Source organism: Lissotriton vulgaris, unplaced genomic scaffold (genome assembly GCF_964263255.1).
Source record: "Lissotriton vulgaris unplaced genomic scaffold, aLisVul1.2 SCAFFOLD_639, whole genome shotgun sequence".
Taxonomy (NCBI): Eukaryota; Metazoa; Chordata; class Amphibia; order Caudata; family Salamandridae; genus Lissotriton; species Lissotriton vulgaris.
The window spans coordinates 380094-396980 of NW_028251195.1; the positions used below are offsets into that span (position 1 = coordinate 380094).

At 41.2% G+C, this 16887-nt stretch overlaps 1 protein-coding gene across 1 annotated transcript in view; it reads left to right on the forward strand.

The window, feature by feature from the left end:
• The window catches only part of LOC147662978 (uncharacterized), a 361233-nt gene that overhangs the window by 140714 nt on the left and 203632 nt on the right, over positions 1-16887 (forward strand). The window contains exon 4 of the mRNA XM_086950737.1: positions 15522-15633. Within this exon, the coding sequence (XP_086806863.1) occupies positions 15522-15633 (112 nt within the window). The remainder of the gene's footprint in view (positions 1-15521; positions 15634-16887) is intronic.

Genomic DNA, 16887 nt, shown 5'->3' on the forward strand with positions numbered 1-16887 from the left:
TTTTCAGATTGATGTGAATCCTGCTAGCGACCATAACCCCCTAATTGTGAGCTTTGACCCTGTTTTTGAAAGAACCCAAACCCCGGAACAGCCAATAAAATATAGTCAGAACCAGGGGGTTACATTGAGGTAGGAAACAAGGTAGATGTGAGGAAATTGGAGGTGGATATTTTTAAGAAAAACAAGGCGGGAATAGAAGTTTGCTTGACGCCCACCACTGATCCAGACACAATAATTAAAAATTTTGAAGCAATTTTGGGAAATGTGGCCTCCCACCTCATAAAAACTGTGAAGGGGAAAAAAGAAAGCCGACCAAAATGGTTTGACCCAGAATGCTCTGCTGCAAAATCAAGTTTAACGAAGGCTTTACATCAAGTACCACGGGACAGAGAGCTTGTTAGAAAATCCAGGAAAATGTACAGAGATGCGATTAATAAGTGAAAATCAGAATTAAGGGCCAAGGCCTGGGAAGATCTGGGGATAGCGGCAGAACTGAGGGATAGTAGGCTCTTTTGAGAGGTAATAAACCGACCATTTTTAAAGAGTGAAGAAAAGGGCAACATGATAGTCCATATCCCGGGGGACACCTGGGTAACACATTATGGCAACATTTTTAACCCAAATGAGGTGTTGCTAACTTCTGATGAGGAGGCTGGAGACTTTAATTTGGAGTCAGCCAAAACATTTAGCCTTTCAATCACCCTCTCAGAGATAGAGATTGCCTTGAGGAAGGGCACTCCATTAAAGGCCCCAGGGCCAGACGCAGTTCCTCTAGATTTCCTTAAACATAATGTGGCGGTGTGGTCACCTCTCTCATTAAATGTTTTTAGAGCAATTGTGGTGGGGCATATCCCAACCTCCTGCCAAGAGGCGGTAGTGGTACCGATTTTTAAAAAAGGCGACAAGGGTGACCCGTGCTGCTACAGGCCCATATCTTTAATAGATGCGTCCTGCAAATTGATGGGCAGAGTGATATTGGCACGCCTAGAAACATGGGCGGAATCTGCAGGTATTATCGTGGATTCCCAGTATGGGTTTAAGAGAGGTAAGGGAACCACTGAGCAGTGTCTCAATTTGGCATTAATAATGGGTAAGTACATGAGGGCCAAGCATGGTTGTATCCACTTGGCCTTCATGGACTTATCTAGTGCCTTTGACACTGCATGTAGGGGTAAGTTGTGGCAAATGATGGAGACCATGGGGTTTGAAGAACCGCTGGTCATCCTGCTTTGTAGACTCCATGCTGCCACATCAGTGAGAGTTAGATTCGGCCTAGGTGGCGAAAAGACAATATCTATTCCATCTACCGAAGGTGTTCCCCAGGGATGCATATTGGCCCCTTTCTTATTCCAGGTATACACTAATGGTTTAGAAAGCTTTTTGTTGGACAGTGGTGTCGATTTCCCCCAGGCTAATTGTAAACGGATACCGATGTTGTCATATGCAGACGACACGGTCTTAATGACTCTCACCACCAATGGCATGCAGAATTGTCTAAATGCCTTTGAAGTCTTTATGGAACGTTTAGACCTCAGGGTCAATTTCGCTAAGTCTTTTGCTATGGCATGCGGTCCGAAAGGGGTAAAATCTCGCAGGTACATGGTGAAGGACTCAATTATTGCGAAAGGTGACAATTTTAACTACCTGGGTAATCTATTTAACAAAAAACTGAATTGGGACCCCTTAATCTCAGCTCGTGTACAAAAGGTTACACAATCAATTGAGGCCCTCTTCCGCTTTTCTTGTAAATTGGGTCAAAGGCCGATTGCAGAATTAATAACTCTATATAAAACTAAATGCCTTTCTGTCGCAACATTTGGGGCAGGAGTGTGGGGAACCCAAAACTGTGACAAGATACAAGTCATTGAAAACAAATTTATAAAGCGTCTCCTATCTGTCCCATCTGGTACCTCAAATAACTTTTGCCATGAGGAGGTGGGTATTGAGTATGTGAGCGACATCATTCATGTGTCTCCTTTGTTGCTATGGTCTAAAGTTTGGCAATCTGAAGAACTGAAATTGACAAAGGAAATCCTGCAAGATTGCCTCAAACTTGACCACTCTATGGAGATCCCATGGCTGTTATATGTTAAGGACACTTTTTATAAGATTGGGTTGGGGCATATGTTTCAAAATCCTGATATGGGTGGTAAGGATTCCAAGTTGAAAATTAAAAATGCCTATTATACCAGTTTAGGTATCTTGAGTAATAGTGAGCGGGCACTATAGTAGAGGGGTAAGCTGCAGCAGCAGTTTTACCTATCAAATATCATGCACACTCAATGGCGTTTTAATTTGACAACGTTTTCGTCTTAGCTCACTACATTTTCTTTTTGCTTTTCCAAAACAAGGGGGGAGGCTACCCCCTTGTCCCTGCAATGATAGGGTTTCACAAAGTACTTTGCACCGTATTCTTTTCTGTGCTTTGTATAAGGACCCAAGAAATCAGTTTATTAAGCCTGTTTTGTTAACCCTAGGATCCCGTTATTATAAAGAGGGCTATGAACATTTATTGTCCTTGTCAACTCCAGTGATATGTAGTGCTGTACTTAGTTTCATTAGAGTGGCCCTCGTTATCAGAAATCGATACTGAACAGTATTATGAGTGGTAATCCTCTGTAAAAGACCGCTATGTGGATTTGTTATTGAAATGCATATGCACTTTATGGAATGTGTATAAATTTGACCTGTTTGCTTCAAATGTATTGTAATCCCAATATGTAACATGTACTTTGGTTCTTAAGATAACTTTATGTTTTAATATTTTATTGATCTTATAAATTTGTGTACACTTTTATGATTCTATTCATGAATCGAAATAAAGTTATTTGAATCGAATCGTGTCAGTCAATCAGTGTCAGTCAGTGGCAGTCAGTCAGTGTCAGTCAATCAGTGTCAGTCAGTCAGTGTCAGTCAGTCAGTGTCAGTCATTCAGTGTCAGTCAGTGGCAGTCAGTCAGTGTCAGTCAATCAGTGTCAGTGTAATGCGCTGGTACTTCGTGATTTAAAAACATGTACAGGCTATTTGATTCAATGTGTCTATACTTTTGTTGAATTGTGTTTATTATGCATTGAATCATGGGACCCCTCCTCACTTTGTACTACTGACTTCCCAGGTCCTAGTGACTTCCATGGGTTTACCCCTTTTTTGTAACAACATCGTTCTCTAGGTCTAGAGCAGTTCTGCTGACCTGCTTCTCTCCCTCTAGAGCAGCTGTGCTGACCTGATTCTCTCCCTCTAAAGCAGCTCTACTCACCTGGTATCTCTGGCTCTACAGCAGCTCTGCTGACCTGGTTCTTTGACTCTAGAGCAGCTCTGCTGACCTGGTTCTTCGGCTCTGGCTCTCTCCCGCCCTGATGGGCGTGGCCTACCGGCATTCTGGGAGATGAAGTCTGCGCCTTTGTTACCTCAGTGGGTGCATTTCCCAAAGTCTAAATGTCCATAATATAATAATGCACTCAATCTTGAAACTCTCTGCCCCGCTTTATAGTTGCCATTAGAGCTCGAGACAAACTCCTTACTGCAAAGGCGCCAGTCTTACGTCCGTTCCGTTAGTCACAGCACCAAATAGTACCAACACGGACCCACTGGAGTAGTGGGCTTCTTCCACGACCTGGGTCCAGGCCGTCATATATCCATTTGTTGCAGAGCCCGTTTTTGGAAGGAATCACACGGACACCAAATGAGGCGCAAACTATCTTTAATAGCAGCTTGCCAGCAGACAGTATTTCAGGGGAGTAGTGAAGCCAATTCTTGCCAGACACGTTTCATCGGGGCGGGAGAGATCAATTAAAGACAGTTACGTGCCAAAAACGCTTTCCCTCTGCCTTTCCTAAGCCACTAATGAAAGGATTTAACCTCCTAAAACGCGTCTGGCAAGAAGTAAGACTGTTAGCGCTCTAGTTGTTCTTCAGAACACTCTGGGACATTCTGACATTGGTATATACTTGGGCTACATCTTGGTGATATTTGGGCTACATTTGGGCTCTTTTGTCTCTGGTGGCAGTCTTGGGAGACTTATTTGTTATGAAGCTTCCTAATATTTACTACAGCCTCCTCAGTAAGAAATACTTTCAGTTTTTTAACTTTGATTCCATCAAGAAGGCATTCAGATGTGTCACACATTTGCCATAAATTCTGAATTTTAGCACTCTAGTTGCTTATTAGATCACTGTAGTAAGGCTACTGGTCACCAGGGAAGTCTGCTCCTTTTCGCGTTTTCCACTCTTGTTTTGTGCTCCCTTGTGCCTCACTTCTCCTGAGAAACAAGATGGCTGCTCAGGTGGTCCCAGAAGGATAATAACATATATAAACGTTATCCTCTAATAGAATTAGCATTTACAAAACCTTTGAAATTTATTGAAAAAAATATAGGTTTCACGCCTGATATAGTTAGGAATTAGCATTTAAAAAACCTTGCAAATTCACTGAAAAGACCATAGGTTTCAGGCCTTATATAGTTAGGAATTAGCATTTAAAAAACCTTGCAAATTCACTTAAAAAACATAGGTTTAAGGCCATATATAGTATTATAGTTAGGAATTAGCATTTAAAAAGCCTTGCAAATTCACTTAAAAAACCATCGGTTTCAGGCCTTATATAGTTAGGAATTAGCATTTTAAAAACCTTGCAAATTCACTTAAAAAACCATAGGTTTCAGGCCTAATATAGTTAGGAATTAGCATTTAAAAAAACATTGAAATTGCTCCTATATAGTTAGTTGTACGAACTATATTTCGCGCACCCGCAATCCACTGCTGATGATGTCACATATTACATTATTCATGACATGCTCAGTGACATCACTGATGACATCACTGATGACATCTCAAATGACATCACTGATGACATCACTGATGACATCTCATTTGACATCACTGATGACATCATCCAGTGACTGTGTGTTTCTGTAAATTTAAATATGTTTTACATATTGAAGAATAAGTGGATGTTTAAGTGTCTGGATGAAGGATTTAGTAGGTGCGTGACTGACTGTATGAGTGAGTGATTAAATGTGTCTTACTAAATGCATGGGTTAGTGACTAAATAGTGGCTAATTGAAAGTTTGAAAAGCACTCGATAGTGATTGCAGTAAGCGCCATCTTAGAAAGGGAGGTAGTTCCGATCATGAACATAAAGAACGGACTACTTCTAGATCTCGCGGGTTTTGTTTTCATCAGCGTCATTTTATGAGGATTACATAATCCCACACATAAAGGTAGAAGAAGGACTTCTTTCAAGTCTGAAAGGATTATTTTAGTGAGAGCCATTTTACAGGGAGCAAGAAGATATTTTTTAAAAAGGGAAAAACCAGATAACTAAAAAACTACCCTATATAACGATATAAATCATGTAGGTAGGCATGGGCGGAAAATCCGTTCCGCTTGCGGATTTTGCGGATTTTCGGGAAATCCGCAATCCGCGAGATTTGCAAATTTCCCGCAAAATCCGCAAATCCGCGAGCAGCGGATTTTGCTCGCACTGCTCGCACTGTTCGCGTGAGTTCGCGCCCCGCGAATAAGTGCAAAATTGCAGAAATACGATCTTAGCAAAACTGAAAGTAACTACTTACCAGGTTCAAAAGTTCAGGCACATCATTAGTAGCCATTTCCTGTAGTGCTTCCTGAGGGGCCCCTCCAGAGTTCAGTTGCCAGTTGAAACTATTATGTGACCCTGCTCTGAACCTCAGAATAGTTACACATATGCCACAAAGGTCCTGAATTACAGCTAAGGGAGACAAGCAGGAGCCAGGCTGGAAGTTAAAATCCATTAATCAGCCCCTAATTCATTATTTTCAGTTGGGGCAGGGCAGGTGTTGTAACTAATTTTGCAACAATGAAAGCACTTAGCAAGTGCAAAAGATCACTAATCAGGGCGCACTAAGGAAGCAGGTGCCAGCTAAAAAAATATTCTGTGACACATTAATCAGCCCCAAATTAATTCAGGTCACTTGAGGCAGGGAAGGTGTGCTTTGCTTTGCCGAAAATAATGTACACTGGACAACCAGAGGGTGTGGTGATGAAACAGAGGGTGGCATGGGTGGGCCAGAGGGTGGCATGAGTAGTCAGAGAGTGGCAGTGGTGACAGAGAGTGGCAGTGATGAAGAAGAGTGTCCCAAACAGGCTGGACACGTAGAAACAACAAGTTCGCAAAACTTGCGACCCGACAGGTAAGTTCGCAAATTGCGAAATTGTAAAAACCCTCGCGAACTGGCAGAAACACGGGTGAACACAAAAAAAAAAAAAATCCGCAAATTCGCAGATTTTGCGGATTGCGAATCCGCAAATCCGCAAAATTCGCGAACGCGAGATCTGCAAAATTCGCTCATGCTTACATGTAGGTCCGTGCATACAAAAACTCTTTTGTACCAATATAAGGACATAATAGTAAACTCTTAAAAAGCTGTTATAAGCCATTGTTCTGTGCCAGAAAAGACTAATACATATATACAAAAGGTTCAGAAAATGTATCATGAAAAACGATTAGTAAATCGAGCCATCACTCCTAGGCTCAAAACCATCCGGTTTTAGGGCCTATAAAGATTGCTCAATTATTCATACAGAAAAAACGTTAAATATTCCAGGAAAGGAGAGAGGGAATTTTTTGTTTGAAAAACAAAAAATGTTACATGAAAACATCATAAGGTTTAGGTGATGGACTGTTCCCAGGGTGTTTCCAAATGTAGTCCCTTGTTTACTGTATCTAACAAAAAAATCCAAAAGACTTCACGTTTTTTTCTTATCGTCTCTGGACACTGGCCATCCCTTGTTAGAATTCTTTCTAGAATATACCAATGTATATCGTCAGGACTATGTTTACTCTCTAGAAAATGGGAAACCATTGGTGCAGCCAGCTTTTTAGTCCTAATGGCCAATCTGTGTTCAGTCAGTCTAACATTAGGGAAATGGGATGTCTCACCCACATAACCTTTATTGCGGGGACAGATGAGCAAATAAAAAATATTCTTAGTTTTACATTTACTCGTGCCTTTTGTCATAATAGATTGTCCATTACAATGCAATTCTTTAGTTTCTATCGCCAGGCGGCAGACCTTACAGGTACCGCATTTGTAATTGCCTTCAATCCGAGTCATGCCCTCAATACTTCTCTGTTTTGGCTCTTTTTGGAGGTGGCATGCAAGATCGGACAACAAGGTCCTTGAGCTTTATATTTTTGCGGTAAGCAAAAGGAGGTTTCTGTAGTATGTCACGTTTCATTCTATTTATGTTAAGCAAATGCCAATTGGAGCAGATGATTTGACAAATTTGTTAGTTCAAAAGTGAATGGCGTTTAGCTTCTTGTTTTTGGTCTTTACCTTTTAAAAGATGTTGCTGATCGAAAAACCTTGCGCATTTATATGACTCTCTAATTAGTCTATGAGGGTAACCTCACTCTAGAAACTTTTTCTTCATTACTATTGCTCTAATATCATAATCTTATAACTTTGTACAATTCCGGCTCAGGCGTAAAAATTGTCCAAAGGGGATGCTGTTTTTTTGGGTAGTAGGATTAAAGCTGTTATAATGCAAGAGAGTATTACGAGCAGTGGGTTTGACGAAAAGATCTACAAGTAATTGACCACATTCATGTTTGATTAGAATATCTAAAAACTCCATCTGCATATTGCTAAAATGGGATGTAAATTTTAGATTAACATCACACAGGTCAGTCACACCTCTGCAGGGTTGGCAGGCTCCTTCTCTTTTGCAAGGCTCCTCAGGCCAGAGTCTCCACTTCTTCTAGAAAGGGCAGATTGCAAGTGATGTCTCTTGACTTCTGCAAAGCTGGCTGTAAGGCAGACACCAGCTGTGGTTGTTCAGTATTTTATGGAGCACTCCTCTCCTTGTTTGCAGAAATTGTAACTGGAACAGTAAGATGGTCAGTTGCTCCCATGTTAAGCAGAAAGAGGATGAGGATTCTCTTACTGAAACTCGGCACTTTAAGAAATGTTTCGGGTTAATTCTATTTTCATCTGTCATCTCACAGCTGTTCTCCAGACAAAGCCTTTGTGCCGACCGATGCTTCTCACAACAAGGTAGTCTTTAGCGTAGAGTACCCACATCAGTAGCACAAACATATGTGAGCTTTCTGCCCTTAGCTCATCAGAAGTCACACGGACAGTGATCAGGAACAAAATAAAAGAGTTGCATCACTTAAAGGTTTCATCTCATTCTGAACAACAGAAATTGCATTCCCACCCTTCTTCCCCAACATCTACCTAAATAGCACTGCTACAGAAAAAGTAACCAGCAGTCCCTAGCTGCAAAAGAACATCATCAGATTTCTAAAGAAGTGCTGTCTCCTCTTGTTCCACTTCAGTATCAAGGTCTCCTACCTCTAGATTCAGGAATGTCAGCATCGCACTCCACTGTCTGAGAAAACAACCTTGCTTTCATTGTGTACACATGAAGAGGTTTGGAGCATGCAAAATGAAATCCACAGGCCTCCATCCCTCTGTCCTACCAATACACACATTGTGTGTACTACATAGTCCACACACATAGCACACACTTGGGATGTTAGTGCAAGGATCTGAATTAGAGCATAGAAGAAGAACTTTTTAAGAGACGCCGAGGTGGCCTTCTTTCCAATGACACAGATAAAAAGGTCTGTTCACAGCCACAAGTACTGATTCTAGAAAGAAGGTTTGCCTTCACCACCACTCTACATGTTAACTCCATGTTATGGACTGTTTTCCACTACCAGTCAAATGAGGGCAAGCTTAGTATACCCCTCATGTCATGACCTCACTCATGCCAAGGGACAGGCCTGGGTCTTCGCACACACACTAGATTAGCGTGAGGCTATGGACAGAATAAAAAAACAGAATGCCATTCACTTGGGCACTCAGGGAAGGGGAACATGTCTGTACACCGTGCAGTAGGACTAGCTCTTTAACTGAAGCTTTTTAAGCATTCAGTGCGCCAGTTATGTTTCTACCTAGTGTGGGTCCTCTAATACAGAGTCAGAATAAATTTGTGATTGAGGCTGTTTTATCATTCAAAGCAGACATACTATTTTTGCACAGTTTGTGTTCTCTTATAGCAAGTCAGGCCAGTTTACAACAAAGCCTTTCTGATATTCAGAAACCTTTTAGGCTTATACCGAATGTTATTTCTCCTAAGTTCAATAATCTTTCTTTTGTGGATGACATTTTTCTGGCATCCAGAACATTGATAAAGTGTTTCTCCAGGGTGGACCCTCTCATTGAGAGATATTTATTTCCTTTGTTCAGGCATTCAGGGGACTGATCAGATTTTCCCCAATATGGGTTCTCATAATTCAAATGAACCTACATTTCTGACTAAATTCCGTCACTCAGAGCACCAATTGAGTTTTCCTCCAGTTTTCTGTTCCTCAATTATGACCTTACATGTTGAGTGACACTAGCTTTCGTGTTGATGGTTTTCTCACATACAGTTCTTCTATAAAGTTTCTGCTCTGTGAGGGTCTTCACATGCAGAGCCAAAATTAATAAAAAAAATGTAAGCATTCCTGGCATTAAGAGCACTGGTAGGGTTTCTCCCAAGAGAGTGGTATCTGTTATGTTGAGTAAGAATGGGTTTAACACTGATGCTTTTCCGACATTCAGAGCACTGATAAAAGGTTTTCCAGTGTGTTTCTTCTCAGGTTGATTTAGACGTGATTGAACATTTAGGGCCTGATTTATACTTTGGCGGTCTGCAGTACTTCTTCAGGGTGTCGGAGTTATTTACACTGTTATTCCACCACCAAATTATTAAATGTCCATCAGCCCGACGAACATTTCAAGCATTCACAGAATCTGCAGTCAAGGTGGTTCCTGTGAAAGCACTTTGCAGTATGGCTCCGTCAAATAAGATGGAGTCATATGGCAAACATTCCAAAGGTGGTTGTAATTCCCAAAACAAAACCCCAAAGTGGGTTTATGTTTTTGAAAATATAAAAAAAAATACCACCTTACCTCGTCTTTACCGTCTTTACCATTGCCAAACTATGGCCTGCCTACTTCTAAATTTAGAGGTCGGGCCATTTTGTTGGCAGTAAGAAAACCCTGTCGCCTTTGCAACCCATTGTGATTGCTGCCAACATATCAATCAAATCCTAATTTTGTTCTTACATTCACTGCACTTACAAGACTTCAATCTGAAGTTAATGTCTCCAAGTTGGAGTTTGCCTTGCATATATCTCATGATAAGACAGAACCTTATAACTGGACAAAGACAGCCTTAGGAGATGCTTAGCATTAACTTCTTAGATACTCTGCTGGTGCTCTTTATAATGCTTGTATTCCGTCAATGACAAACTCTATTGTGTGGTCACCTCTAAAGGAGGACTAACTCAGTTGTCGTAAGAACTGCCTTTAAGCAGTCCCCTACTCCAATGAGGACTACCTAAGTTCTCTTAAGAACTTTCTGTAAGCTGTTCCTTGCATCCAAGAGAACCCCTGTCATGGGGTTACTGTCTTCATGTTCAGGCCTGGACTGGCCATTGCGGGCACCGGGCAATCACCCAGTGCGCCGCAAGGGTGGGGGCCCGTTTTGGGCCCCTGGGGGCTGTTTTTGTGACAGGGAAGTTTTTGCTGTGTTTGCTGCACAAATGGCCCTGTAACAAATTCGGCCGAAAAACGGCCCTGGCAAAGAGCGCGGTCGCACCCCCAACCCCCCCTGGGGGTTGGCGGTGGCCGGCCGAGCACTTTGCCAGGGCTGGTTTTGGTTCCCAGTCCGGCCCTGTTCATGGTATGTTCACATTGGTTCTCGCATGCAGAGGTATCATTATCTGCCGAATAGAGTTAAGTGAATAAATTAATACAGAACACAAATTACATCGCATGCACTGCAACACCAAATGGCCATGAAGGGCGCACAATTTTATTTTGTTTTCTTTCTTTCTTTATTTACTTAACTCTGTTCAGCCGTATGCCGGAGTTTACTACATCACACCCTGCCCTTCCCCCACCCCGCCCACCGCCCCTCAGCACTCCCTCGAGGGGCCACCACTGGGATACATCCTCCAGTCTTAAACTCTCTGCATCACAAGGTATTCTATACATTTTATTTATTAATACAGTGAAGCTTAACCATAAAAAGTTGGTCTTAATATTGTTTGTGATATGCGTAATCATCTGGTCTCATCCTGGTCTCTAAAATCCAGGATGGGATTGATCATTTTCCAGGAAACATTTATGATATTATCTTGCTGGGGTCTTAAAATAAAAATACCTTGGAACACCTAGGCATCCATCTTAATGGTTTTGCTGGTCTGATTACAATTATATTTGAAGGGGATGTCAATGGAAACAATGATCCTAAACCCTGTATATAAGTCAACATGTTTCAACCCTAAAATTGAATCCTCCTTTTTCTTGCCACAAACAATGTGTGGGAAGCATCCATGTACTTCCAACACATTGTGCCTCTCACCCTCTGAGTTATATTATAAAATGAGAAACTTGGCCATCAAACATAACCATTAAGATAGTACAGTAGGTTAACACTCCTTTTTTTTTAAGTTTCAAGAACAACATTTTATTAAAAGAAGTTCAGATAAGGTAAGCATAACACATCATAAAAACATGTTACATAAAAATGAATTCAAATATTCTTAAAGAAAAGAAATAAGTATAAAGCATCGCAAAAGAAAAAAGAATGAAGGTATAGAGAAGAGAGAAAAGAAAAGAGAGAAGGAAAGAAAAAGAAAAATGCAATATGCTATAAGCACAACTAATAACTATACCAAAATACAGCTGAGAAGGTATATACTATACATAACAGTCACAATGAAAACAAATGTAATTCAGAAATGCAAATATAAAGTAACAACATGTATTAAATTTAAACAATATGTAACATCAAGGCATCCTCACGGAGGCTTAGAAACTTCTTGTTGCAAAGGAGAAATAGGCAAAGAATGTCTGGCACTATCATCAAACAAGGTGGTAACAGGTGCCCATAACATTTTTCGATTTGTCGCCATGGACAATGGATAAACAAAAGTCGTATCTAATCTGTGATTATAGCAGACTGCATACCACCAGGCCTGATAAGAAATTTTGGTAAAGTCTTTCCAATTTTTTGTAATTTGTTGAAAAGCAACTGCTAACAATAGATCTATAATTCTGGTACCCATATTGCAGTGTTTCCAAATAGGAAAGACACTCCCCAGGAAAATGTGCGAGACGGAAAAGGGGTGTGTGGAGAGAAAAATGTTGTTAATCTGGGACCATACTTGCGTCCAAAAGGTGCGCACTAAGGAGCAATCAAAAAGCATGTGAAAAAGATCTGCTCCGGGCTTAGTACACGACCAGCATGAGTCCGTGACAGCTAGAAATTGCTTGCTTAGAGTGAGAGGGGAAAATAATAGGCGATTATAAATAAAAAATAACGTCTGAGTTGCGCTGGCGGCTCTAGAAGATTTGCGTAGTTTAAGCCAAATTTTATCCCAGAGAGCAGTAGTCCAAGAAACTTGTAACTCTCTTTCCCAAGTCTCCTCCGTTTGTGTTTTAAGCCTAGGTGAGGGGGAGGATAAAAGAGCAGCATACATTTTGGAAGCCTTAGCACGTTTGAGGAGTAAAGAGTGCAAAGAAGGCATACTGGAGGGTATTGGATAAACAGGAGAAGGAGAAGTGAGATAGGTATTTTGAGCCTCTTGAAAAGCAGAAATTAACAAGGAATATTTGGTTCGGAAGGAAGAAGGAAAATTAAACAAAGAAGTAGCCGAAGAGAAGGAAAGGGGCCGACCAGGGTTATATAATTGGTGAACCCATATAAGACCACGTTATCTCCATGCCTTCCAAAAAATGGGCTTCTTATTTATCAAGATAGAACCATTATGCCAAATGGGTTGATCGAAAAAGGAAGTGATAGGGAGAGTAGGAAGAAGTTTAGAGGTATGTTTGATAATAGGAGTAACTACACCTTGTGGTTCGCGAGAGAACATAAGATACTCTTGAAAAAGAAAGGGAGAGATGAAAGATTCCTCTAGATCTAACCAAAGAGGAGAGGAAGCATTAATACCCAAAAGCCACCTGGAGATGAGGTGTAACAAAAAAGATTTATGGTACAAAGAGAAGTTGGGAAAATTCACCCCCCCCTCTGATTTGGGTCGAGATAGTTTGTTCAAGGACATACGAGATTTTTTGTGCCCCCACAAGAAGACTGAAAGGATAGAATTAATTTTCTTAAAATATTTGGAAGGAATGGACAAAGGGATGTTGGAAACGGTAAAAAGTATAATAGGGGATAGCATCATCTTAATCGTATCTAGCCTCCCCCACCAGGATAAATAAAGAGGATGCCATTTAGAAGTAAGGGTGAGAATCTTTTGAATACAATCCTCTAAACAGCGAACAACTGTGCCTTTAAGAGATGCCGTAAAATTAAGCCCCAAATATTTAATGGAAGAAGAATTCCAAGTGAAGCCCGAAGCAGTAAAGTCATTTTTAAGAGTAAATTTCGTTAAGGGCAATATTTCACATTTGTCCCTATTTAATTTATATCCGGAGACAAAAGAAAAAGAATCTACCTCGGTCAGGAACGCGGGAAGGGAAGAGCTAGGTTGTGAGAGAAATAAAAGGACATCATCCGCATACGTTGCCATCTTAATATGAGACTTTTGGAAAGTGAAACCATGAATATCAGAATGTTGGCGAATTTTTAATAGGAAAGGTTCTAGGGCGAGATCGAACAAAAAAGGGGAAAGAGGGCAGCCCTGACGAACTCCTCTCTTAAGAGAAAAACAAGAAGAGAGACAATCATTCGCCGAAATTGCCGCCCTAGGGCTAGAATATAAGAGTGAGATCAATGTAGATATTTTTGGACCGAAACCGAACCACTGCAAGGTGTGAAAAAGGTAATTCCATTCAACTCTATCAAAAGCTTTCTCAGCATCAAGAGCAATGGCTGCGAGAGACTGAGATGAACGAGAAGATTTAGAAATGATGTCGGAAAATAATCTGGTATTATCTGCAAGATACCTACCCTTGACGAAGCCAGATTGTTCTTTTCCCAGAAGATCGGGCAAGTGAGATTCCAACCGCAAAGCCAGTGCTTTCGAGAAAATCTTATAATCAATAATCACCAATGAAATTGGCCGATAATTTTTACAATACTACGGGTCTGTACCTGGTTTAGGGAGAATGCAAATGAGAGCATCTGCAAAAGTACCTGAAGCAGATTTAGACTCAAGAAAAGAAGAGATTAAGGAATGCAATTTGGGGACAAGCAGTTGTGAAAAGTGAGAAAAGAATTCAACAGTGAACCCATCAGGTCCCGGCGCCTTCCCGTGTTTCAAAGACTGCAAAGCTCGCAAGAGTTCCGCCTGTGTTATATCAGATTCCAGTGCAGAAAGATCAGGGGCGAAACAAAAGGAGAGTGAATTAGAGAGAGATATTGGGAGATAGATTCTGCAGATGAGGTAGATTCAGTAGGTTAACCCTCCTATAGGAAAATTATTTCGGCAAGCGGGGAATTACAAAGAGATAAGCTCCTCTGTGGTGGATAACGTGTGGGTTCTCAGCACGTTTTGTTGCTTAATGACAAATAATGGTGGCTGAGAACTCTTTATTTAACTTGTTGGAGCACATTTATTTCTGCAAAGCTCTGATGTGCTATTTGTTTGTTTAAACTGTAAAGTTGGGGTGATCTTTCATTTAATGTCAATCTGTTTTATCTGGAATGGTGCTAACATTTCTGTTTTTTTGAGCATTTATTTTTAAATGTTAAAAATACACACCTCCAATCTAGACACCTGCTGCCGGAAGAATCACTTCTACAAATTAATTTGTTCCGATGAAAATAGATAGACTATGTAATACACAAGAGGCTGGTGACTCGGTTACCCATGTAAAATAATATCATAGGCCAAATAAATGCTTAATATGTCGTAGAATCCACAATCCTCTTGGTTTTAGTTTGAGCCTGCTTTATTACAAGTGTCCTCTCGTCACAGTCCTCCTCTCCACCATGCTCCAGCTTCTGAGAATGAATCTCCAAATAATGTTGGTCGATTTTTAGATTTACAGGGTGGGTGAAGGATAAAAGTTTCTTTTATATAAAACTGTGGAAAATGACAGGTTTTAAGAATGTGCCATTTAGTTATATGCATATCCAGTGATTTGTATTGCTCTAGTGCTGCTGCCAATATCCATGTCATACCTAATGTGGAGCAGGAAGGTCAGGAGACAGTGCATGGAAACGAATAAAATGTGGAATATAAGTAATCAGAATGTGCAGACAAATACAAAATAGGTCCTTTGGCTGATTACATGCATAACATTTCCTAAAGAGTAGCATCCCCATATTTGTTCTGAAGATCTGAAGTCTTTTGAACAACGAAGATCAGAGTGTAAGTAATTTCACTGTGATAACTCTTCATGACTCAGAGAATGGTCTTCAAAAGCTCTTGAATCTAGGCTATTCCTCTTTTTACAAGCATAATGCTAATAGGCCCATGAGTTTTACAATACTTTGTTCTGAGCTTAAAATCAGTCTAGCAATTTGTGATTCTGATAACCATGTCCCTCCTGTTTTACTACATTCTAGGTTTCTATCCAGTTGGTGACACTGCCGTGAACAACCATTCGCCTCCTTCAAATGCTGCAATTTTAGTGAAGGATGTTGGTAATGGGTTGGTCAAACCACCTTCCAGTTTCAGGTATTACTCCATTTCCTTCCACAACCATACATTTGACTTTACATGTAGTGGAGTTTAGTCCCTACAAGTAAAGAGGTTGTTAAGTGTGCACCCATGCTTAAGCTGTGAAACCAGATATAAGTGAGGTTGCTGTTGGACTTTTTGCAGGGTTATCCTTGAACTTTTTGCCTTTCTCCTAGTCTTTTTTCTGACCTGGTGTTGGTAGTTTTAGAACTCTGGGCACTTTAGCACTGCTGTCCAGTGTAAAGTGTGTGTGCTCTCTGTGGTAGACGTGGTAAGATGGTCTACACCTGGTCGTGCAGAACCTTGAACTGAGACACTACCTTCTGGTCCAGTTCAAGGCTCTGCAGGAGAAATTAAACTTGGAATAGCAACAGAGCCATTGCTCCCAGACTGGCCGCCCCTTCCCTTGTACAGATCTTAATCACATGGTACATAATACGCACCCAATTGTATCATGAGCACGTTATGTCACTTGATCACTGTTCACCTTGACACTTCACTTTTGTTGACAGCTCTTTATTCATGTATGGGTAACATATAAAATGATGTAATTTATATAAAACAACTGTTCACCCACCAACCTGACAAAGGAGGCTGTGAGCACTGTAAAAAATGCTCCCAAACCCCACAGATCCAGTTGGGACCTGATCCCCAAGCGCTGTGCCAGGGCAGAACAAAGACCAACCCGGTATAAATATTGGAGCTGTGATCCCTTATAAGGGTTGTGTTTGCTGGTAAACACAGCCCCGAATCACCATTAACTTCTATGGGGAAAGTCGTGGTTGGAAAATTACAGGTTAAGGACACTTGGAAGAGGACTTGGAGCAAACCCCTTTACAACTAGGAAGCTCTAGAGTCAACACCCACGGGTGCACTGGAGTACTCGAGTTATCTCACCCAGGGAAGCTGGGTGCATAGGTGTCTTTTCCTGTCGGGTTTAGTCATTGTTTTTCAAGGCGAGCTGCTGCAAAGTGCTGCTAGAGACAAAGTCAAAAGTGTCCGGGTGGATCCAAGCCAGGATCGGAGTAGTGAAGAACCTGACAGTAGAGGGGACAGAGTCTGGGTCACTAGCCAGTGACCAGGAAGGCAATGAGCAGATGCCCACCGATGTTGGGTGATTTCAGGTGAAGAAGGTGAAGCTTGACTCTCCATCCACAAGGACCAGGAGGTGTTGATGACAAACAGGTGCTGGATTTGAGCTGTCCCATAAAGGATATCGAGTGCTGCAGTGTCGGTATCCGGATTGGACCC